The sequence below is a fragment of the Triturus cristatus genome, chromosome 12 (genome assembly GCF_964204655.1).
Source record: "Triturus cristatus chromosome 12, aTriCri1.1, whole genome shotgun sequence".
Taxonomy (NCBI): Eukaryota; Metazoa; Chordata; class Amphibia; order Caudata; family Salamandridae; genus Triturus; species Triturus cristatus.
Genome location: NC_140595.1, coordinates 579,845,718 through 579,871,204, shown reverse-complemented (window position 1 = coordinate 579,871,204; position 25,487 = coordinate 579,845,718). Strand labels below are relative to the sequence as shown.

Sequence of the window (25,487 nt, the reverse complement as noted above, 5' to 3'; positions counted from 1 at the left end):
GCCGAGGAGCTCTCAGAGGTGTCTGCGCCTGGAAGAAGTTCGGTCAGCTGTGAACCCCACCCCACCCACCCCTCTCCCCCTTCCTGCCCCCCCCCCCCCCTTAACTCTCGGTCACACCGCGTTTGTAAAGATGTGGGAGCCTGGACTTTATCAATAGCAATGCTGACCTGGCATGACTGCTCCACTCATGCAGCGGTGCGTCACACGTTCCCCGCCGGTGCCCATGTGGCGGTGCACTTTGTCCAGGGTGGAGAACGGGCAAAGGTTGCACGTGACAAGGCAGAAATGCGCCTTTCACCTCAGCTGTAAGAAGGGAGATGTACGTGAACCCCAGCAAGGATACTTCCAAGTAACATGCGTCATAAAGCGAGAAACTGCCCACTGCAGGCTCGGAATCTAGCACCTCGAGTATGGAGACCGCTCCAAGCGGGACATGGTTGTATCACCGATGGGTGAGTGCAGGCCAGAGCAATGTTACGTGTATCCTGCCAGGGCCTGAGTTAAAATATGTAGAATGTGGCTCTCTGTTGGCCATTTGTAGCGTGCTCCTTCAGTTAGAAACGGCTGCACGTGATTGTGGATTTTACTACTGAATATGGACACTAACACTATCGTGGCATTCCAATGTCAAGGGGCAAAATATCGGATGGAACTGCATATAGGAAAGTACAAATCTACTATCCCTTACTCCGTATCTATGTACCTTGAAGATCTACATACCTCATGGGTACATATGTGGCGTTAGGTTTCGAAAATCTAGACTTATCTGTCGATATTCGTTTTCGATATTCTGTACTCCATATTTCATGTGTGCCAACTCACACAGCACCCCAGTGTGCCACCATCTGCTCTATTCAGATGGTCACCTGGTGATGACCTGATGCCACACGGTGGTCGGGAAAACGAGCTGAAAACCACTGTAAATTGTGGTTTCCCAGCTCGTTTTCTGAGGCTTTGAACAGTCGACATCCATTGAGGGGTATGTAAACACCCCAGGACATCAACCCCATTAAAAAAACTATTTTTTTTAGAGGAATGGGTTTGGAGGCAGGGTGGGGTTCAAAAGTGCCTCTTGGGTACTTCTTGGCACGTTGCACCTCCACCTCCAAGACCCCGCCCCCTCCTCACATGGTAAATTCCATAATCCTGAAGTCGGGAACAAAGAGATTTGACCAGACCATCTCTGTTTGCAAAATCTTTGGACTTCTTAGAAAGGGGGTGTTTTAAGTCCAGAATTGTTTGATCCTGGTCTTGAAGCATGATAATTTAAAAATATACATTTTGCATGTTATGTATAGCTCTCCATACCACAGGTCAACTGCTTCTCAGCACTGTAAAAAGCAGGTGTTGTCATTACCCAATTATTTGGCACGCCAATTACTGGTCTCAAAAGAACGACCGGCAGAGAGCGGCCTTCAGAAATTTGAACCTGTGCTTTGCACATTATAGCAGATGTTGACTGACTGAGCTCCCTGAGCCATCCTACCTTGGACTCATTCTTGGCCTATATATGGAGGAGGAAGAGGTACAGTGAGGTTGTTACTGGTGCTGGCTTGTATACCCACCCCAGTTATTGACCACTATGAGTTTCACTATGCAGATTTGAGGAAAACCTGCTAGACCCACAACATTGCCGGGTCCATTATGACATTCAGTTCCCAATTCCGGGCCCTTTTCTGCACTTTTTCCTTCTTCACTCCCAATTTCTCCTGATTCCAGAAGAAGGAAAATGTGCTCAAACATATGAGGGCTAGAGGGTCTGAGATAAAGGAGGTCATGGACGCCACATCGCGCTTTACGTTTTACAGATGCTCTCCTCCCCCTGCAAGCGTTTCCCTGGTAGAGCGCAGCGGCCGCTTCATGGAAGCCATGCTTTAACTTTTATATCAAACATGATTGAGTGCGTCGGGAAAGGCGTTCACATTTTGCTTTTTACACTGTGAAATCGAGGATACCTACCGCAGATCGATACACGACTACAAAATTAGCCTGATTTGCAGCGCTTGGCTGTGTCTCATCATGCACCCTTCCTCCTGTGTGACCTGTTCTGCTCTCACATTTCCGGGCCCGGTGGTTTCCTTCCACCATCGTCTGCCTTGTACCCAGCTCGCTGCATTTCTTCACCCCAAGCCACGGCCCTTCACCAAGGGCCATGGTGGGGGTGTGCTGGGCTGCTCGGCGCCCTGTCTGAGCCACTCCCGGAAGTGGTATACGGCGCTGGTGAATACGGCTCACACGGAACCAGTCAGTAACCTGACTGTGTTTGGGAGCACGGAGAGTGGCCGCTACGGGGACAGCTCGCCCAAGGAGAGCGTGCAGGGCCTGGTGGCGGTCCCGAGGGCTGCGCTGGTCCCCAAGGCACCCCGCGATGCCCTGGAGGGTTGTGCTGCAGACACGCAGTACTATATGCCAGGGGCCGCCATCTGGCCTCATCCACCCCCACCCCCGGCAAAGGAGAGGAGAGGAGGGCGACACCGGGTCGTGGATCGTGTGGGTGGCCTGAGGGGGCTGCACTTTTAAGGGAAAGGTTTTCAACGCCGCAGCTGTGGTCATTTACAAGGTGCCCAAGGCGGGCAATGCCACCGTATCCATAGCTCACATAGGTAAGAGTCTTATGTCGCCCCCTTATACACACACAACCCCTTGCCGTGGCCATGACCCACATCGCTAAGCGCCCCTCACCACCCCATTCTACGTGTGCAAGAGGCTCACTACAAACACAGGCAAGGCATCTCGCCAACTAGGAGTGCCGCCTCTTCCCTCCCCCCCCCCTCCCTCCCCCCCCTTCTACAGACCACCTTCACAGCCCCAGGTGCCACCCTATTCTTCATCTAGAAGAGGCAGCCAACCAACGTAAGAATGGGGACCTCGCAAACTAGGCTGACACCATAGTCTGCCTCTATACCACGTCCACACATGCCCCCCCTGATACCACCGTGTTGTACCACTCTGTAAGAGGCTTCCTCTTAAGCATAGATACCTCGACGGCCCCCCTGATACCACCGTGTTGTACCACTCTGTAAGAGGCTTCCTCTTAAACATAGATACCTCGACAACAGGAAGTGGCCATCCCTGAAATCCTGTCTTTAGACCCCCTCCACACACAGCTCCTAGTATCACCGTGGTGTACCTCCTGTAAAAGACTCCCTCTGAACAGGAACATACACATGGCTCTAACGTAACGGGGAGTGCCCCAAGCTTTACACATTCTATCAAGATCACCTCAGCATGCAGTCCTCCCCCAGAGTTCCTTCCCCGCAGCTGCCAAATGACCCCCCTCCTTCAACAAGCCACCCCACATTACTGATGCCTGTCTGAGCACTGGAGTACGCACGCACACAACCTTTCACACCAAGCTGCCCACACAATATACAAACCATCCCCCCAATCCCCCCCCCCCCCCCCCTATCGCCCCTGACGAAACTGCTTATTGCTTTTGACTAAAAGGCTCCAACACCAGCTCGGGCCCCTTTGTGTTTTAATTTACGGCTGCAGACACACATGTTGTTACCACTCTAATACCAGAAGGCATTTAGAACTCAAAGATTCATGTGGCGGTGGAAAAAAAACATAGGTCTTAATAATATAGTGTGTTTTTTTAATATACTTCATCGTGGGGGAAAGAAGGTTTATAAACCGCTAGTAACATTTGAGACCTCTTGAAAGCACGAACATGTAATGCAAAGTCTGTTAGATAGGGTTCGCATGGTACAGGAGAGAATTCTGATGTGGTTGAATCACTGTCATTTAATTGTTTATTATGATATTTTAGTTGGTTATAACGTGCTCTATGCTTCATACTGCTACACAGCTAACAATTACAATCCAAACCACATAATGCCACAACACATCACATGCATACACTCAATAACACATGGCTAAAATACAAAACCATTAGCAAAGCCAAACACTCTAAATTAAACAAATGCAAGACCTATTGCATTTCCAGTGCTTGTTCTTCAATGTCCTCATCTTGGCACGCGTCTCCATCCCTTCTCCTGCTCTCTATTAAAGTGGTTTGCCTTGTCTAGTATCTATCATTTTAGTATATTTTTGTGTCTGGCTCTTCTTTGCTCGTGCCTTTTGTCTTTCAGTCCGTCCCTCTCGCTCGGTCTCCGTTTTTCTTTGTCTTTTATTTCTGTGTTCTACTTTCTTGTTTCCCTTTGCAGTTAACTTCCCACCCCCCTGTGGCTTTCATGGTTACTTTGTCTTTCACCCAACCTTTATCCAGCTTTCTTTTTCTTTCTCCTAATTTACCTAAGTTTTAAGCTTGTTTCTTGCTCCATGAATCCTAGCCTTCATGTGAGGGATCCTATGATTGGCCTTGGTACGTCAATCATGTTCAGTTTGTGTTCATTAAGGGGCCCAGGCTAGCTTCCACTGAGTTAAGTAAAAAACGTGCTTGTTTGTATCTGCAAGGCAGCTGCTCTGTTAGTTTTCTTCTTGTTCGTTGTTGTCACTGTGGATAACCTCTTCCTGTGTATTTTCTAACAAGTTGATATTCAGTGAGTTTAAATGTACTATGATGTTCTAAAAAACCTCTGTGCATTTTAAGCTACTTCCAACTCCACTCTCCCTAGTGATTAAAGTTTGTGGAGTACATTAACAATTTTAGTGATTGTTTAGTTCAATGACACCGAATTTCCATTAACTATTTGGTTAAAGCAATGAATAGCTAACAGTCAATCTGTGTGTTGGTAATAGTAAATTCATTAGAAAAATGGCAAAAAAGCTCAATAAAACAATTTCACACAAATTACCCAATACACCTCCATCCACTACAGTGTTGCCTTTTAGTCACCCACAGCAGTTTCATAGTGTGATGTAAGACCATACCCTGTATTTAGGGATGCCAAAACATCCTTCTCGAGAAGATTTCAACATGCGGTGCATGGAATAGGCACTTTTGTATTTCAGGAAAGCTGAGAAACTGGCTTTTATAATGTTATGTACCACAAAGAAACCAAATGGCTGAACGGGTTATATAAAATGCAGAGCTCACATGATTTCTTTTGCAGGTATGGTGAAACACATCACAGGTGATTACAAGATTATGTACCACCCAGAAGGACCAGAAGGACAAGCCTTTGAGGTTGACTTTACGCCTCCATTCCGGAGAATCAGCATGGTAGAAGAATTGGAGAAAGCCCTGGGAGTATCACTTCCAGACACGGAGCAGTTTGAGACCGAAGGTAAATCACAAATCCGATATTAGAGGTTGTACCTTACACCGGTACCTACACCGGGCATAGACCGTTTACCTTAACAGATTGCACTTATTCCTGGGGTTGAGAAAACCACACATATACATTCCATAGCTAGTACAGTGACAATACTAATACCAGAGGGACTCGTACCTTGGCCTTTGTCTCAGATAACCTACTGTAGCATTACACAGATGATCCTACTTTGAGGCACATACCTGCACAATTAAGTTTTTGACTGTAACAAATCCCTGCAATTGTGATACTTCTGGTAGTAGATTTTACAGTACATCTTACAACATGATCACTCCTGATGTGTAGAAACAGACCACTTACCTTGAAATTGGTCACAGGTGAACTGGAACCTAAACTTACCTGCCCTTAGCACTGGTAACCCTGAACTAGTGCAGTATAACAACAAACAAAGTAAATGTAATCTAGGACAAAATCCTTACTTAGAATGGAAACGCAAGAGGGAGGATATTTAAGGCAGAGCAACCTCAAGAGTTGCATACCCCTGCCAGTTCCCTGCAGTGCTCTGCCTCGAATAGGATGGCTGCTCTGTCCCCTTCCATATGTTGGTTTTAGATGGGCTTCTGGAGGCAGGTGCGGATCCTGCTCCCAACTCTGAACAAAGCACTTGCATCCGGTCCCTGGGGCTACACCTGCCTGTTGCTTGGATCCCTCAGTCACCTATATTGTGTTTCTCTGTTGTTCTGCAAGCTAAATTGGACCATACTGCCTGAATACAAGGAGCATTGAGGGTCTCATTCACAATAAATACAGTCCACATTATGTTGGATTTTCAATCCTGAAAATGGGAGGAGTATTGTCTTTGGAGTGAACAGTCATGTATATTAAAACATTTTCCTTTATGGTGTACTAACTAGCATGTTCTCCTTGAAGCTTCATCTCTTACCCACTTTAATATTCTACTGCAGTAGACTCAGTGTTTCTTTTCAATATTTTTAAATGCAGAAATGCGCAAGTTTTTGGATGATGTTTGTGTAAAGAAAGAAGTGGAATGCCCTCCACCAAGGACAACTGCCAGACTTCTGGACAAGGTAATTTGCTTCTTCTTTAAGGACTACTGTTATGCTGTAAATATGTAACATTTGCCCTTCCCCACACTGCCAAGTCCTTGATAATATGCAGTCTAAGCATGGATCAACCATTAGACCCATAAAAGATATATGGCCTCTGCACCTTACGTCATCGCCAGGTTGCAGCCCAGGCACTTAGTAAATACTAGAGAGGACGAGCTATGTTAAAAAAATAGTTCAAGGTTACCTTCAAACGTTAACTTTACCACAAGCACTAATCAACGAGATAGACTATGCTGCACACTTGCATAACCCATGACTATTTATCTCACTTGTACTTCTCCTACACAGTTATGTCTCCAGTACACAGCTCCACCTACCGCCATTCCATCTAAAGATTTTGAATCTTAATACCTCTAATCTGAAATGCTTCATTCTTGGTAGTTGGCAGCATCTCACTGTTTTGATTAGCTTAAGACACTTTCTGTCTCTGAGTCCATAACAGATTTTAAAGAAGGCTGTGTTCTGTTCAGGATGCACCCTTCCTTTATTTTCAGAATTCTGTCCAATTTACACATTAACTTGGCAATGACACTCCCTAATCGTTGCGCTCAACTACATAAATCAAGGGTCGAAGATCATAACAATTTAGAGGTCTATAAAGACCTAACGTGTATGCTCAGAAATTCTCCAAGACTTTGTTTAAGGGCAAAGCCCTGGGAATATGAGCTTTTCTATGCTTTGGCTTGTTTAAAATCCTATTTTATACGAGTTGCCATCTTGGAAGGCTTCAGTGACCATTTTATCAGCGTCTATCATGTGCAACTTTCTAGACTCTTGTTGCATGAATGATTCCCAGTATTGACAAGTGAAACAACAAAACCTATTCTTCTGTTTAAATTCTGGTTGGTGTCTTACTTACTCCACTTCGTACCTTTCTTTGATCTGTCCACGTTTCAAATGGTTCATGCTGGGTAAAACAGAAGTAAAGCTACTGCACAGACACCTTTTCTTTAAGAACCTTTAGACCTAAGCTCCCTATGTTATTGAGAATTCTCCCATCTTTCAACTCAATTATTCATAATGGTTGCGTAGAAATTGGAGATGAGACCTACAGTTTGAACTGCATGGAAGACCGGGTTTTGCACTGAATTCACATGCTGTGCCTTATTCCACCATTTAGTTATTGGATCCAGAATTGTTTTGCCCTTTTCATACTTTTTTTTTCATTTTGTTGCTGGGTGGTGCTAGCCATTTGGAGTACTAGTCCTACCTTCTGTGATATCAGACGCCCCACTTGCAAACCATTTGTTTGGCTGCCATCTTCAGATGAATTTTTCTGCTGTTGAGTCTCGAAGCAGAGCATTGATGGGGAAGACTTCAACAATCACAACGTTTTTCGCTGAGGAACTTTTTGGGGAAAACAACAGATGCTGTTAGATCATCAGTGACTGCATCAACGATGCTGAGAACATTTCATTATTTCCACAGACAAAAACCAACCTTCTGAGAATGAATGTAGGGTCTGGAGCATACTCCCTTTTAGATTTTACCAGAAGTGCCACCATAAGTACTCTTAAAAGAACAGCCACAAAGTCTGAAACGTCTGCCTGCCAAAAGACCACATTGCCGAGGGCTGCGACCACAAGGGAAAAGCAGAGGTGCGCATAATATGGTGAAGACATACCTAAAGGTCCTCTGACTCTAAAGCAACGAAGACACTGAGGTAGTGCTGGGAAAAGACTTAGACCTGTAAAACATAATTGAGACGGAAAAGACCAAGAAGTCTTCATGGAGAAGCAAAAAAGATAAAGTGCAAGGGAACAGTGGCGAGCAGTCAAGACACTTGGGCTCAAAATCTAAGACTGCCCTGATACCAAAACCAACAGTAATCAAGGGAAAGCATAAACACAAAAAAATCCCAGGAGTCAAAGACACCATTGGCAGTCGACCCTCTGAACCAGCCTAAAAAACGAAAGGTGATCAAGAACGCAGGAGGGTTAAAAAGGCCAGAGATTAGGAAACATTTGCCCCAAAAAGAAGGATCTCGATGACAGCCAAAAAACTCTTGACATGTCTAAAACTAAACTAAATCTACATGGTGACAGTTCCGCATGCAGGTAGTCTAGAGCCTAAATTATGAAACTTCTATATGCCTTTTTGTCGTAATGTATGCCCCTCATGATAATCCTTACCCCTTCTGCCAGTCTGATCAACAGGATACTAGGAAAAGAATGCAAGCTAATTACCTATACTTGTCTTTTCCTTTCTCAAGAATACTCACTACCTTTTTGTTTGAACCACTGTGATATAAGCGGTTTCTTAAGCACTATTGTGCTAAAAACGCTTGTGGAATTTTAATGTCCTCTTCCTGCTTAAATGCTACCAGTCCCATTCCATGATTGGTGGAATTTCAATTTGGGTACAGCAGTGATTATGTTCAGTTGCTGAGTGGGGTAATTCATATATGCAAATTAAGAAAAACAGAACTGTGAACAAAAAGCTGTATGAGTTATACGGTTACTTTAAATTCTGGGATTGAACTGCCAGTAGTCGGTGCAAAGTATGGAGAGTGCAGGAGAGGACTCCACTTCAGGGCTTGTGGGCAGGCAGTTTGCCCAGACTGGGGAGCCAACCCGGACATGAAAGTGTTTATTATAAAGATTTTTGAAGAAATGTAAACGTGATTCCACATATTCTGCCATTGAGTTGTATGTCTAGATTGTACAAATGTAAAGATACCTTTTTATCTTAGAAGCTCGGACTTGTGTCCAGATTAGGTCTCGGCAACCACGTTTCAAACCACTTTTGCTGATTTATGTGTACTGCTTCCCATCTTTTCACTCTAGCATTTCTTAAGCCATCTGTTAACTCTTTTCTTATCCGTCCCTTTTCTGGCATGTATCCTGACTCTTTAAATATGCTACTGTTCTGCCTGTTGTTCAGAAACTAACTCCATATGCACTTCTTATTTTCCTCATTGCTCCACTCTGTAAACATCTTGCCTGTGTGGTTTACAATCTGCTCTAAAAACCTTGATACACCCTCTCTGCACTCCATATATAGAGCTCTTTTTATGTTTTAAACTCCCTCACTTGTGCTCTGCATTCCAAACTCCCTTCTTATTCTGCTGTTTGTGTTTGTCACACTTGTTAAATGGCCGATCATTTTATAATCTGCCCCATTTTCTTTTTATTTCGTGACTTTGGGACTTGGCACTTTTTTGCTTATCATTTTCTTTTTTTGCATAGATCCTAGGTAGATGCATGTTCTGGTTAAACATCTTTGTATGCATCTGAGCTGTGCTGTTCTCCAGATCTTTGTCTTTTGATCCCTGCGGTTTCCCTTCTACACTACCCCCTAACCTCTCGCATCACACTCTTTAGACTTGGTCACATTTATGATAACAGATGCCAGGTTTTTATTTTTCTGACTTCAGCTGCCAGATTATTAATATCATCACATCCTGCCTATTGAGCATCCAGTGCTTTCATTCTTTCCAGTCCATTGCAATAATACTGAAAATCTGTGTTTTTCTCCGAGGCTATCGTACTCTCTGTGCTGTCCCACTTTCCTCCTCTTTCATAAACTGGGAGTGATCTTTGGCTAGTACCACTCTGTCAGATCACATTTCTTTTATTGCATGCCTCTACAGCTACCTGATATTTATATAAGGAAGATGTCATTGCCTTAATTTCTATACAACTGCAACTCTTAATCTAATGCTTGCCTTGTTGATTGCCCCTCTTTCTTTTTGTGTACCCCTTGCCTATACACAAAATCCCCTTCAGTCGTCTACATTTCTGCTGCTCCTATTCTCTACAGGTATTCATTCCCCCTTTTTTGCTCTCTGCTCAGAAGTGCTAGCTCTGATAGTTTCATTAACCTGTCTTAACTTAGTTTAACTTGCACACCTTGCCTTTTGATTATGTTTTATTCTAATTTTGCACTTCATTATTTTTTACTGTTTGCTCTCTAACTGTAGTGTTGGCAAAAGTGTTGTATGTAGGAAATAGCTGCCATACATGGTAATGCCATAGCACAGCCAAAATGATGGGATTAGAAGGTTTGACCTCAAGAATTTGAGGTAAAGAAACACACATGGCTACTGAGTATACCTGTGCACCACAGTAACTGCACTGCCTCATGCCTTGCTCACCAAGTTAATTGTAACTATCTATATACAAAAGAAAGACTCCATGTTAATTGTGACTTACCGTCACGTAACTTTGTTGTTTCTGATGAATACGTCCAATTCTAGATTCCTCACCTTTAGAATATTCCTCAGGCGCCAAACTGGATCCGATGCTTTTCACAGCAGTGCTCATGTGCATTGCTTTGTGACGCCATGTAGGCTGTGTTTTGCCCTGGAAGTGATGGAGCGGGCCGCATGTAAGCACCACCCCTGCCTGGTGACATTCATTCCTTTCTTTCCCAGCCTTCGAGCACAGATCCAGGGCTCCTCTCCCTTTTCACCTGGATTGACGATTTTTCCAAATTGAAATCCAGTGTGAAAGATAACGATGTCTCCAACATAAAATTACAGGGTTCAAAACATATGGTGACTGTCAAACACATGTCTATAATGGATCTGTACGAGGTCTGTCTTTGTTGTTTGGGCTCAGGGCACAAATCCAAGTTGTGCTACGAGTGTGCCCTCATGCACCCGAAGACGATACAGCTTACATTCAGTCCAGGATGTAGCTGAACATCAGTATGACCTTGCGTAAGTCCCATTCCAAGTCGGAAGTGTAGACCCGTTCATCCTCTTAAGGCTACTCCTGCACCAGGCCTTCGCGGTCAAAGTCATCCAGTAAGTCAAAGTCCAAATCAAGGTGGAAACACAAGAAGGAGAAGCGTACCTTGGCCTCTTCCCGCCAGGATGTTGCTCTGATGCCGAGACTTGAACTAGGATCCCCAGCTCCCAAGTCGGCAGCTCTGACCGCTGCGCTACACCCTCTCCCCAGACCAGGTGTCCATATGAAGCCCACAATACCTACCCTCTGTAGTGCTCTTACTAGGGAACACTTCTGTCTAGCTAGCCATGTGAAAGATAGTTTCACTTTGGTTCCAAAGTGAAGCTTTGAGGGGACACAAGTCTGATGTGTCCTATTAGGATGAAGAAGGCAACAATATAAAAAAACAGCTTTGCGGACATGTTAAAAGCACTAATTAACCATGCCTACCAGAGCATATAGTTGGTGATTCTGTAATTTGTTTTTCAAGTAGGATGTAGAATTTACTGGAAAGCATTTTTCTGTTCGCGTAGATGGTGCTAGGGACCATGTGATGCTAAGCTAAGTTGTCCTAAAAACGTTTATTGGCACGTCCGGCATGGTAGGAAGTTCACGTTTTTCTTTAAATCTAACTCTTTCCAAATATGGGTTGTGTGTGTTAATTGAGTTGATATACTTTCTGATATGTTTTTCATTTCTTAGCTTGTTGGTGAGTTCCTGGAAGTAACCTGCATTAATCCCACCTTTATCTGTGACCATCCTCAGATCATGAGCCCTCTTGCTAAATGGTAAGACAACCTTACCCATTTAATGTGTGGAGGATTATGTTGGAAGTTGAATGAACGTCGTCTAGTAAAGTTAAAGCTTACCTCAATGTTATTTTTTTTGTTTACTAATGTTGAATGGGAGGAATGTGTGTGCAACGTTCAAAGAGTGAAAGGTGAAAGGCAATCTTGCCTGTGCTGCCATGCTTATTCACTGAGTAGCTCGTAAAAGCAAAATTCAGTGGCCAGGTTCCAGGGGTGAAAACAAGAAGCCTTATTTATAGTTGTCGGCAGCCCTCGCTAGAGATCTTTGTTTATTCTCGATCTGTGCTGATATCTAAATATTTGGGTACTCTCAACGGCACCTCAGAACCATAGGTTTTTCCATCTCGGCCCTAATGTAATGAAATTGGAAGTGAGCTTTGTCTCCAGTTATTCTGAAACCTACTCTCGCCCATTTCTCTCCTGCTAGCGTAAGTCTGATCCCCCTCATTCCTTCCCTCTGTACACATCTTGAGCTTGTGGTTTCCATTCCTGTCCCAAAATCCCAATGCATGCTCTGCTCACCCCATTGAAACTACTCTTGTTTTTTATGGCATAAAGTTCCTCACTTCTACTCTGCATTCTAAACTCTTTGCCTTTGATATTCTCCTGGATGTATCTGCTGCATTTAATCAGTTGATAACTCGAGCTGCTGCTCCTTTCTCTTAATTTGGGGCCACATTAATAGTACCCCAGTATATTTTGCCCTATAGAGTTAACATGATCAGGATCCCATTAACTAGGGGGTGTGCAAAGTTAATGGGAATTCTGTCCTCAGCCCTGAGAGTTCACTGAGTAATGAGCCTTTACCAAGGGAATCTCCCATTTTGGTGCCAATACTGCACCATGCCATTTCCCCTCTAGTTATTCCTCATTCTCCCTTTCTGTTTCCCCCAGAGATTTTGGCTACTTTCAAGCATAAAGGTCTCTTGTGTTTCTGTGGCCCTTATAATTTGTGATGGGGGTATTACCTCGCTTACCAGCCCCATCGGGAATTCCCAGGCACCCTTTTGCTGTGTTGGGAGTTTATGAACTTTCCAGCTATCATTTTATATCTATCACAGAACCCATGTGTTTGCATATTAGAGTCCATAATCGTAACCCTGTGCCGTTCTCCAGGACACTGACCTTTGATCACCGCTGTGTCCTCCTACCCTAACCAAGCTTTTCCCAACTCATCCTTGAACCTTTCTTGTCACTTTCATGCTTGCAATCTAGATTTTTCTATTTCATATTTTGACCGCCTGAGTAACGGCGCTATCTCCTCCTTGTAATTTGACATCCACTTGTTTATACCCTCTCGCTCCCACGTCACACAAACAAAACTATGATTTTTACAGCTTCTTCTCTGCACGCTTGTGTCCCTGCTATAAGTACATTTAAATACAAACATTACATACGAAAATCCTTAAAACTAGGTTACGCTTTTTATTTTTTAATGTATTTTTATTATTTTCATGCATGAAACAAAAACAAAAAAAAAAATTTGACAATATTGGGCAACAAGCTCCCACTCCAATATGCTACCACCAAAGCAAAAAATCTACCTCCCACACTTAATGAAAGAAGATCATTCAGCAAATAGAGTACACCATTACACATCGTTACAGCTTGCACATATACCTTGCCTAACAAATTAAAAAGAAAATCTCATATATGCAATATTCAAATAGGGAGCCCTTTTCAGAGATTTAACTGCCAGGTATTTTGAGAGAATATGTTGAATCTCTGATCATCAGCCACCATCCTGCATAGTTGCACTAACCCACATACACATTTTCTTCACACAAAGGGATCATTCAGACAATCTGTTTTCACATCGTCCGTCACGGTGGATACTTTTCATTTTATAAAGGCACACAGTACATGCTTAAAATAAACTTAAATCGGTGTCTCACTACTGCATGGTGACCTTGTCACACTATAGATAATTAACATTATTTACTGGCTCTAAGTATGTGTGACACTTACTGACTCCCAGTGGCCCTTTTTGGATTTCATCTGCTTGTTCATTTTGTTTTAATGTGAATAAGGGGTGAACTACATCTTTCCAGTTTGTTTTGAAATCAGACCCCGACATTTCTTCCCCATACTGCCTGTCCATTGTTCACCTTTATAAGCCGCTGGGGCAAGGTATATTACACAATAACAAGTCGTATTCTTTGACCTATTATGCCGGACTCTCTGAAGGGGGGATGAAAGGTGAAAGGGAGAGACAAAGTAGCATACAAAAACTACACCTGCTGTCTGCAAGGCATGCAGAATGTTTTTTCAGGGGCAGCTGACACCTACATTTCCCAGTCTGCAGTATTCACTTGCAAAAGTGCTTTGTTTATATTTTTCCCCCTATTATTCGGTTGAGAATTTATGTTAAGAATTCATGTTAAGAATGCCTTCGAGTTCGATTAAAATGTAACTGATGTGCTCCCTCTTGATTTCTCCAGGCATCGTTCAAAGAAAGGACTGACGGAGAGATTTGAACTTTTTTTAATGAAGAAGGAAGTGTGCAATGCCTACACTGAGCTGAATGATCCAGTCCGACAAAGAGAGTTGTTTGAGGACCAGGCAAAGGTAAACAAGTGTGTTGTTGAAGATCAGCAACTCAGTCTACAACAACTAGAAAGCTGTGTAGACTAGTGTCCTAACTACAGAAACCTCTTTCACTGTAAGGAATTGTATTCCATGTATTTGGAGCCGTATTATGCCTTTAAATAGCAGCCAGGGTATACCAACGCCTCTCGCTGTATGTACCAAGAAGAGGTGTGAACTATGTTGAACGTGGCTACTATATCTCCTGATAAGATACGAAGCACACAGTACATATGTTGGCAAAGACAGTATCCTCTACATCATAAAATATGTCCACAGAAGTTAGTGTAATCTTGAGTATAGTAAATAGTAAAACTGAGTGGAGAACTTTGTTGCACTAATGTTTGGGAGGCACTATGTATATTCTTTTTCTCTTTCAAGAGGAAAGAGACTGTTTTGTCAAATGCATAATTTTGCAAGCAGTGTATGTAGAGACTTCTCTCAAAACTTGAATGATAATATTTATACTAGAAACACTTTTAATGATCTAAAAGAAATCTAATTACAGGATATTTATAATTGGATCTGTCTAGTTATAATTTATTCATTTTGTTTGTGTTCTCATTTGTTTAGCTCTAACGACAATTTCCATGGCATCATAGAGTATTCTCAGATTGGGTGCCCTTTGATACAGAACAGTGTAGGCTGTCACTTTTGTCTTATGTTTGTTGTTGTTTGATTGTGAGAAATTAGTAGATAGTAAGAAGTTCTAGAAAAAGATGAACAAACATACCAAAATGGTTCGCAGGGTGGGAGAGCCGTATGCAAACTGTCTAACCCCCACTTCATTTGGATCAATATCAAAATGTCTCATTGCAAAAGGAGATCTGGGTGAAATCTACAACTATCCATTCCTGCACCTCCGACTCCATTTGTTTTGTTCCTGCCCTCACAATGCATCACATGACCAATTCTTTGCTGCCTACCGCCTGCATTCTTCTCACGCTGGAAGACTTGGCAGACGCTTGTGTTATTACAATGTGATGTACACTACTTTTTGCATCAAAGGAACTTAAGATCATTTTAATTTACAAATGTAAACTGTTAATTGAGAAGTATCCTGCATTTAGTTACGTTTAGAATTATTTGATTTAGAACTTTTAGTAATTGGGTTTTATGGATTGTTATGTACAATATGCATTATGAGTGCATCAGTTGGATGTGACAGTATGTGTAAAGTTAATCCACTTGAAGAGTTTAAAAGCCAGGTCACTGTAGTAATTATGCGAGGCAGAATATGGGATGCAGTCCATGTTTCATTGACGGAGAACATATCAAAGACTGGTATGTGTGCTAAGGGCAGAAGTAAAGACCACAGTCCTGTAATTCGAAATGAAAGAGTGAATAGGTGGTACTTGAAGCATTTGTAAGAAACAATGTAAGTGTGGCTCCAAACCCAGTGGCAAAATTAGAACCTAAATAGGACGAGCATGTTGTGAGGCATTGTGGGCCCACATCATGAGTCAGGCATACTGTGCTGTGATCGATGCTCAGACTGTTTGAGATGCTTTGCAAGCCCAGCTAGCAGAGCCGCAAAACTAGAACGGCTACAAGCCAATTGTTGAAGTGAAGCAATAGGCCTAAAAATTCCCCCATGCATTCTCTGTGCAATCCAGATGTCTTTTGTTAGCTGTCTGGGCACAATTAAGACTGTTTATACTCCGTGTCTTTGTTACCATCTTTCCTCATTTAGGCTAAAGCTGCTGGTGATGATGAGGCCATGTTCATTGATGAAAATTTCTGCACTGCTTTGGAGTATGGGTTGCCACCTACAGCTGGCTGGGGATTGGGCCTTGATCGGCTTGCCATGTTCCTCACGGACTCGAACAATATCAAGGTAAATTCCAGGTTTGCAATGCTAGAGTAATTGAATTGTAGAACTGTCCCACATAAGAGACTCAGGAATACAGCTTTTTGTTATTTAAAGGCATTCCATGTCGGCTGGAACTAGCTGGATTCCCAATAAAGCTCTGGCTTCCTACTTTTGTTATAGTATGTTAAACAATTAGAAATTATTCACCATGCTGCTATGTGGTACCTGTAGGGCACTTGGTGTTTGGAAAGACAACCAGAGAATGGCCTGTCCTTTTACACTTTCTGAATTACCCTGTGTTCTTTCCTATAGTGCGCTTAATAATCATGGAAGCACACTGGAGGTGCTCTTCTTCTTCTTCTTTTTTTTTTTTTGTGTGTGTGTGGTTTTGTCAACATCTAACCTGGGCTCTCGTGGCAGGGGGACACACAAGGTGTAATCCATTTCCGCCTCCTATTGCCTTCTCAACCAAGGCTATTCAGTGACTGGCGGGGGGCAGCCGCCTGGTTATAGTTGAGGGGAAAAGGCCTTTTTACCTGTAGCCCTGAGGCAAGAATGTTTTTACAGATCATTCAACACCTAATGGCTGTTGTAGGATCTATACCACGATATCTGGTATTGAAACCTAAAACGCAGTACTGAAATCCAGGCAATAAATAATAGCTCGCTCCAGAATAATCAAACATCCGCTAAAAGAAGTGTTCAGGTTTATGTGTTGGGGGACATGGCGTGCCCTGTGAGAGCAGTTTGTTGAGTAGCATTTGGCCAAGCAGGTAAGCCCAAGCAAATTTAAGTGCAGCAGCTTGAGGAATTTAAAAACAATTCTGGGGTGGATTGGGAGTCAACAATACATCATCTTATCTCCATTCTTTATTCCAAACACGAAACTATTGGCATATGTTTGACCTTGCTGAAGGTTGTGACAATTTTTCCTCTACGAGAGGTTACTGCGTTTCAATAGATAGTGGTAAATTACAAGATCCCAAAGTGAGCGAACTATGCCTAGTTGTTTACGAAGGCTCCGTGCAACTCTGTAAAAGTAGAACTATACGAATTTAAACTAGTGTCCTGTGATGTGGCATTAAAGACTCTTTGTGAAATAAAGCCCCTAAATTTTGCCTGAGTGAGCGATGCAATCTGGGCAGGCAAAAGTAGAATCAGTGAAAAGAATTAAAGCGAGAATTCACTTTCATTTACATTCTGTCATAAGTGAATGTCATGCATCCAGCCTTGTTTGTCCTAAATGACCTTGTCACTTTGTAAGCTCAAGCCAATGCTAATACAATGTAACCCAGAAATACATAAAACTAGTCTTTACATGCTGCTACAGCTCTTCCAGCCCAAACGAAGTTTATTAAAAGGGAAGTTTCTCATGTGTTCTTTGGCACCAAAAAAACTTTAAAGGCGGTCAGCTTCTTTCTCTACTAAGATGAAGATAACCTATTGTAAGAAACTTTAGGACTCTTCTGAAAAAACATCAGATGGTAAGAACTAATGGTTACAATAAAAATAAAACATACCTACTGTTATTAGCAAGATTGTCCTCCCAACTTGCACTTATTTATACCACAAATGACAGCAAGTAGCATCATTAACATGAGGACTATCTCCAACAGACTCAGCAACATAGACCCATTAAGCCTAAATTCAAGCTGATACATTGCAATTACATAATTTAAATAAATCAATTTTCCTATATTACTTAATAATGGAATCACAAATGTATTTTGATACCAGTTCCTTACTGGTCTGTAGCTGCTTCAGGCTTAAATGTTACCTTGCTTTTAGATCACATCTGTATTCTCTCCATCACACAGTACAGAACAATTTCATTGATTCTTCAGATGAGGCTTCTGGGTAATTTGTATTCTTCCTATGTTCTTTGGACCCTTGCACATTAGATGATGCAGGTCTCAGTTGTTTCAGCAATAACTGAACTTTGCATCACTGTTGGTTTATGACTTTATGGACAGATTTACTTTGCTAATGTATTTCAATCTCTTCTGTGTTTTCCTTTTCCAAGATCACACAGTCTCTCCCACTGGCCTTTTACAACCAGAGGTAGACACTATTTTATCAGTCAATCAGCATTTGTAAAGTGCACTCTGTCACCCCTAGGGGTATCTGGGCCCTGCGTCTCTGTCAAAGAACTAGGCCTAGAGTGTCTTTCTGAAGTCTACCAGTGAGGAGGACATACGGAGCTATGGGGCGGAGGGAGGGCTTGGGGGGGTGGGGGGGGGGGGGTCATCCAGGTCTTGGTTGTGATGTAAGAGAAGAAGCGGCTGCCGGTGTGGGGTTGAGTGTAGCGGAGCTTAGGTGTCTAGTGGGTTGGTGGAGTTCAGCGATGGTTGAGGTAGGCAGGTTCTAGGTCGTGGAGGGCTTTGTAGGCATGCATGAGGATCTTGACCTGGCGTCTTTCCTGGATGGGGAGCCAGTGGAGGTCTCTCAAGTAGGTGGGTGTGGGGGGGGGGCGATGTGAGTTTGTTTGGGGAGGTCCAGGATGAGTCTGGCTGCAGCTTTCTGTATGGTCTGGAGTCTTCTGAGGAGCTGGGTGGAGATGCCGGCGTAGAGGGTGTTGCCGTAGTGGTTACTGGTGACGAGGGTCTGAGTGACTGTCTTTCTGGTGTTGGTTGGGATCCATCTGAAGAATCTGCAGAACATGTGAAGTGTGTGGAAGCAGGAAGCTGTGACTGTTAACTTGTCTTTTCATGGCCAGTTGGCTGTCGATTATGATGCAGAGGTTGCGTGCGTGCGTGGTCGGTTGCTGTTGGTTCGAATTCTGCAGGCCACCAGCTGTTCCCATGTGGAGGTGTTCTTCCCGAAGATCAGTTGTCTTTCATCCATTTGGCTATGTTGGTCATGGCGTTGCTGAAGTTGGTTTTGGCGGGGTCCTCGGTGAGAGATGATCAGCTGAGTGTCGTCTGTGTAGAAGATTATGTTGAGCCTATAGGATCTTACGACCTCTACAAGGGGTGGTCATATAGATCTTGAACAGGGTTGGAGCTGAGAGATGATCCTTGTGTTATGCTGCATATGATGTCTTTGGGTGCGGAGGTGAAGGGAGGCAGTCGGATGCTCCCTGTAAGGAAGGAGGCGATCCACTTGAGTCTGTTGATGAGGGTGTTGTGGGAGACTGTCGAATCCCACAGAGAGGTTGAGGAGGATCAGGGCCACCGTTTCTCCACGGGAGAGGAGTGTTCTGATGTCGTCTGTGGTAGCTATCAGCGCGGTGTCAGTGCTTTGGTTGACACGGAATCCTGATTTAGAGGCATCGAGTAGGTGGTTTTGTTCCAGAAATTTGGTGAGTTGCTGGTTCATTGCTTTCTCAAGAACTTTGGCCACGCAGGGGAGCAGTGAGATTGGACGAATTTCTTTTAGATTGTTGAGGTCAGCGGAGGGTTTCTTTAGGAGAGGTTTGACATATGCGTGTGTTTCCATCTTTCCGGTAAAGTTGCTGTGGAGATGGAGGTGTTGAGGCTTTAGAGGTGATGAGGGCAAGGGTCGGTGGGTGCCCCGGAGTGGATGACTGAGGCGGTCAGGGTGGGGAGCAGAGACCAGGTGGTGATGGTTTGGCTGTTTGCTGGTTGGTTGAGGTAGTCTGGGTTGATGGTGGAGAGTTGAATGTTGTAGATGTTGGTGATCTTGCTGTGGAAGTAGTCTGAGTGGGTGTTGCAGAGCTCTTGGGAGGGTGGAAGTTATTCTCGATGGCTGTAAGGTTGGATAATTCTTTGATTAGTTTGAAGAGTTCCTTTGTGTGGTTGGCAGCGGAGTCCATGCTGGTGCTGATGTCTGCTTTATTGGCTTCTCTGTTGGCGGGGTTCTTGGTGGCACACCATCGTTTCTCCAGTTGGTGGCAGTTGCGCTCGGTGGTCTTGAGTTCTGGGGTGTACCAGCTGGCAAGTTTGGACCTCTTGTTGGGTTTTAGGTATCGCCTAGCGTTGCTGCACACATGCGTAGCTCGCTCTGCGAGATTTATTGTCAAGAAGGACTTTGAGAGAAGGGCTTGAAGCCCCGCCCCTTATTTCCATTGGCTTGCGTCACCGTTTATGGTTAACGGTGGGCTGCCATTCGAAATAAGCTTTTTTTTTTTTGTTGCCTCCTTTTCACATTTTTTGTCCGGCCCACCCGGACTGGCTCGTCTGCTCTCCTTCTGCTGTGAAGGTATTTCTTATCTTCGTGGGAACCATATGTTTTCACTCAGCCCCGTAATCACGGGGCTGAGTGAAAACAGATGGCAAGCGCTTATTTTTTATGCTGATTTCTATAGCGCAAACTCTACCTGAAGGTATTGGAGCGCTTTACATGAGCTCCGGTTACGTTACACTAGGGCACATTCAGGCACATGGAGATTATGTGATCGGCAGGCAGGGCTGCTCGGGAGGAGCGCTTGAGGCAGGCAGGCTGGCACGGTGTTTTTTTTTTAAATGCAGATTTCTATAGCGCGAACTCTAGCCGAAGGTATTAGAGCGCTTTACATGAGATCCGGTTACGTTACACAAGGGCACATTCAGGCACGGGGAGATTATGTGCTCGGCAGGCAGGGCTGCTCGGGAGGAGCGCTTGAGGCAGTCTGGCACAGTGTTTTTTTTTTTTTATATGTATGGCGCCGCCCCTAACTCCTTAGGAGACCTCATCCCCAGACCTCCTTCGTGACAGTGGAATCCCCCCTAATTCTCAGACGTGAACAGCATGGGACTTGCCTCAATTTGGGACCTTCATGCCACAGCTTTAGATCATCAGTGCGCAACTTAGCCTCCCCAAGTTGATGCGCTTAAACTTTTTTTATTCATTGCTTCTCTGTTCGACCTCGTTGTTCGCGTCTCACGCTCCTGACTTGTATTTGAAAACTAAGTTTTGTGTCCTGTATATTGTGTAGAATCTGTGTTCAGGACCTGGACACTGTAACCGTGACCAATAGGAACAAGCATTAAAAATGCAATAGGTCTGCCTTTCATTAAGTTAGTCATTTGCTTTGCTATACAATACCATTAGCAAAGGAAATGGCTTTAACTTAATCAAAGGCGAGACCTAATGCATTTTCAATGCTTTTTGGAAGGTCTCAGCGGGGCGACTGTCGGCACAGTCCGAGATCTGCTGCCTGGTGGTGGTGTGCTGGGTGTCAGTGATGGTGAAGTGTGTGATTTTTGTGGTCGGTCCAGGTGAGTTCTGTGGTGTGGCTGAACTGGATTCTGTCGCTGGAAGTGAAGATGGGATCTAGTGGATTTGGTGACCAGTTACGGGAGGCAGATGTTCAGGTTCTCCAGGAGGGCGATGGAGTTGATGTCGTTGATATGGAAGTTGAGGTAGAGTCTGTGGAGGTATATCCGAGGATGGGGATAATTCTGATCATGTCCTCCACTGTCTTACCCTCAAAGCAAAGACTCATGCCTATTATGGTTCTGTGGAGTTAAACAAGCAGAGGAGAGGTTGAAATTGGTCACTTATCTCAATTCGAAATATGTGAAGGAGGTGGGTTGTGTGCTGTATGCATCAAAAACGCATACTTTGACATGACTATAGCCTCTATATATATATATATATATATATATATATATATATATATATATATATATATATACAGACACACATACTTTCTCGTGGATGCATATCTTAAAGGGATATTATTGAAATGTTGCTTGTTCAATGCGTTTATTTCAGACCTGCCTGGAAATAAACATCACGGTTTTCATTTATCTTTTCTAGGAAGTGCTACTGTTTCCTGCCATGAAACCTGAAGATAATAAAAAGGAGGTGGTGCCAGACACAATCCCCGAAGGCAGCTCTGTATAAAGACGTATTACATGGCTGTTTGCCTGGTACCAAGACTATTTTTAAATCTGTCCCGTCTGAAGAAGAGGATATGCACTTCTTAGCTGCTTTACCGTTTCAGTGCGATTGTCCTTACACTGTGGAGGGAAATGTCTATTCTTTATACTTGTGATCAACAAATAAATTATATGAATCTTTTCCTGGGAAAATTTATTGAGCATGTTGTGGACAAAGTTGACTCTGTGGATGTATGAATGCAGAACTTATAAAGTACGAAATATAATAGAGAGCCCTGGAACATACAGCCGTTTGCACTTCAATGTGGAAACTCATTACCATCTGAGATTAGTCCTTCCAAGCTTCAGTAGGAAACTACAAGATCATTGCTTTTTCAAGTCTTGCCTTGTCTCTAGCGATAATCGTCAAAGATAACAGCAGTGAAGTTTTGCTGTAGAGGAGTCCATTTTTTGCCCCAAGATTTTGATCAAGTCTCTTTGTCTATACTTGTACAGGCCAAGGATTGTTCATCTGTGTAGATCTGGTTGTCACACAGTGTCCAGCTTTCTGCCTTTTTTTCAACAGAACGGGTATTTAACAAGAAATTTAGAGTGTCTACAAGTTGATCTAATACCCACCTTGCCTTGTCTGTCCTCTGAGAGACGAGCATACTATCGCAGTAGTCATCAGAAAAGTCATCTTCCTCAATCCATTTGTCCCACTTTGACCGAAGGCTGGGTTTGGTACATTTTTAAGAACTGTACTCGTGTTTTTAAATCTGTGATAATTTCAAGTGGAGGGTGGATCCAGCAAGCCTGCATGTACTGTGGTTGAGTGGCCGAACGCCGACGACATGGGAACATTCTGCGCTGTGCCGGCTCTGCGGTGGGGGTTGTGGCAAGGGGGGGGCTTGGCTATCTGGCTCTGTCTGGCTGGCCCACCCCACCCCGCCTCTGAATCCTGAAAGATCCTACTGGGACCCCACATGACTGGTAAGTCCCGTGGCCCCCAGTGACTACGGCGACTACGTGGCTCCCTGCCTGCAACTTGGGTGTGTGGCTTGTGGAGGGGGAGGAGTGCAGGGTACCTGGGGCCTACTAAGGAAGTGTGGAGGAGCCCCTGGTGGATGAGGCCCAGACTGCTGCTGTGTGCATGTGCTTGATGGTACCCCGCAACTTTTAACGGGCGGTCCCTCCCTGGCCGCCTCGTGCCTCTCCCTCCTCTTCCTGTACCTTTCCCTCCTCCCGTGCATCCCTCCTTTTAATACTTGCCTTTTGGAGCCCCGCTGTCTTGCAGCTGCATTATGGCAGGTCCCTCCTACACCTATGGGCTGGCCTACATCCAGTCAATAAAACTGCTCTTGCTTGCTCCTTGCCCTCGCCGTGAGCCCCCGGCTGTAGAGGATGGGACAGGGGATGGTACCGTCGCAAACCCCCACTCCCTCCCAAATTAAGATGGACCAGTATATGGTCCCACGGATCGCGACCCAAGAGCATGAAGAGAGCTCGGCTGGGCAGATGCTTGACTCTTGGTGGCAAGGGGCGGCAGATCTGACTGTGATACTTCAGGCCAAACAGGACTCTCGAGACGCCGTAGAATCTAAAGTAGATGTTCTGCTGGTCGACCTCTCGTTGATGCCTGAAGATCTGCCTAAAGTGGACAGAATCACGGAGGTCGGGAGATGAGTCTCCATGGCCAAGGATGAAATCTCGTCTCTCAAAAGCCAGATGTCCAGGCTGTCCGCCTCGGTGTCCTCCCTGACGGAGTGGGCAGAAGTAGCCGAAAATATATCTCACGTAATAACCTTCAACTGATTGGCCTGCCATTATCGGTGAAACACCAGAAGATCGCCGACATCCACGATCGCTTCAACCCCCGGACGCCCCTAACAGGCCCCAACATGCCGGAACCCACACACCCCACCGACCACGAACCCCTGACAACCTGGACCAACGTGAGCATCGAAGACACAATGAAGACCATGGGCACAATCCATCTGACTTTTCCACACCACATCTTCAACAAAGCCGGCAGCTCCATCGCACCCCACCTACGCAGCATCATCAATCTCTCCTTCGAGACCGCGACCTTCCCTGAAAGCTGGAAACACGCCGAGATCAACGCCCTACTAAAGAAACCCAAGGCGGATCCGAGCGAACTCAAAAACCTCCGGCCCATCTCCCTGCTCCCGTTCCCAGCTAAGGTCATCGAGAAGATAGTCAACATCCAGCTCACCCGCCACCTCAAAGACTACAGCATCCTGGACCCCTCCCAGTGAGAATTCCGCAGCAACCACAGCACCAAGACCGCCCTTTCGCCGCCACAGATGACATCAGGATCCTACTGGACAAAGGCGAGACGGCGGCCCTCATCCTTCTGGACCTCTCCGCCGCCTTCGACACCGTCTGCCACCGCACACTATGCACACAACTCCACGACGCAAGGATCCGAGACAAGGCCCTGGACTGGACCTCCTCCTTCCTCTCCAGCAGAACCCAAAGAGTCCGCCTCCCCCCGTTCCGATCCGAAGCCTCCGAGATTATCTGCAGCGTCCCGCAGGGATCCTCCCTCAGCCCGACGCTATTCAACGTCAACCTAGCGCCCCTCTCACGCATCGCCTGACATCACGACCTCAACATAATCTCCTACGCCGACGACACGCAACTGATCCTCTCCCTCACCAAGGACCCCCTCCCTGCCAAATCCAAGCTCCACCAGGGAATGAAGGCAGTCGCCGACTGGATGGAGGATAGTCGCCTTAAGCTGAACACAGACAAGACGGAGATCCTCATCCTCGGGCCCAACCTCTCCGCGTGGGACGACTCTTGGTGGCCCGCGTCGCTGGGAACACCCCGGCACCCACCAACCACGCACGCAACCTGGGAGTCGTCCTCGACTCGAAACTCACCATGACCAAACAAGTCAACGCTGTCTCCTCCAGCTGCTTCAACACCCTCCGTATGCTCCGCAAGATCTACAGATGGATCCTGACTGACACAAGAAAAACAGTCACCCAGGCGCTAGTCAGCAGTAGACTCTACTACGGGAACGCCCTCTACGCCTGTATTGCATTTGCCATTTTACACGTTACACGTGCTAAACTGCATATTGACCTCGATTCCATGTGATGCTCTGGTCTTCCATTTTGTTGTATTGCATTTCCATTTTGTGCTGCTTTGACCTGTAGTTACACTTCAGCAGTAACAAACCATGTTTTTCACGTAAACCAGTACGAGCTGGTGCAAGACATACCTCGTGAGGTTATTTTGTGCCTTGAGCTTGTTTTTGTGCATTCTATGCTTATCTCTAGGACATAGGGAGGATGCGCTGTGCAAGGCTCTCCAAGGCCGGAGACAGGGAAAGGAATGTCTTTTGCCTCGGCGCACCCAAGCAGAATCTGGCCAGGTCTGTATGGGTGGGTCTGACGCAGAGATGCGGCCAGCACCTATGATGGATAGATGGGCGAGAACGCCTGCTAGAGGGTTCTCGAACGTGTTGATTTAACTATAAAAAGCGGTGTCCGTAGGGTG

At 44.9% G+C, this 25,487-nt stretch overlaps 1 protein-coding gene across 2 annotated transcripts in view; it reads left to right on the top strand.

Moving 5' to 3' along the window:
• KARS1 (lysyl-tRNA synthetase 1) overlaps positions 1 to 22,158 on the top strand; it is a 65,171-nt gene extending 43,013 nt beyond the window's left edge. For both annotated transcript variants that reach the window (XM_085639922.1, XM_085639921.1), the window contains 6 exons: positions 5,019 to 5,192; positions 6,183 to 6,268; positions 11,686 to 11,771; positions 14,234 to 14,360; positions 16,072 to 16,215; positions 21,895 to 22,158. In XM_085639922.1, the coding sequence (XP_085496048.1) occupies positions 5,019 to 5,192; positions 6,183 to 6,268; positions 11,686 to 11,771; positions 14,234 to 14,360; positions 16,072 to 16,215; positions 21,895 to 21,981 (704 nt within the window). In that variant the 3' untranslated portion in view covers positions 21,982 to 22,158. The remainder of the gene's footprint in view (positions 1 to 5,018; positions 5,193 to 6,182; positions 6,269 to 11,685; positions 11,772 to 14,233; positions 14,361 to 16,071; positions 16,216 to 21,894) is intronic.
• Positions 22,159 to 25,487: the final 3,329 nt, after the last annotated feature.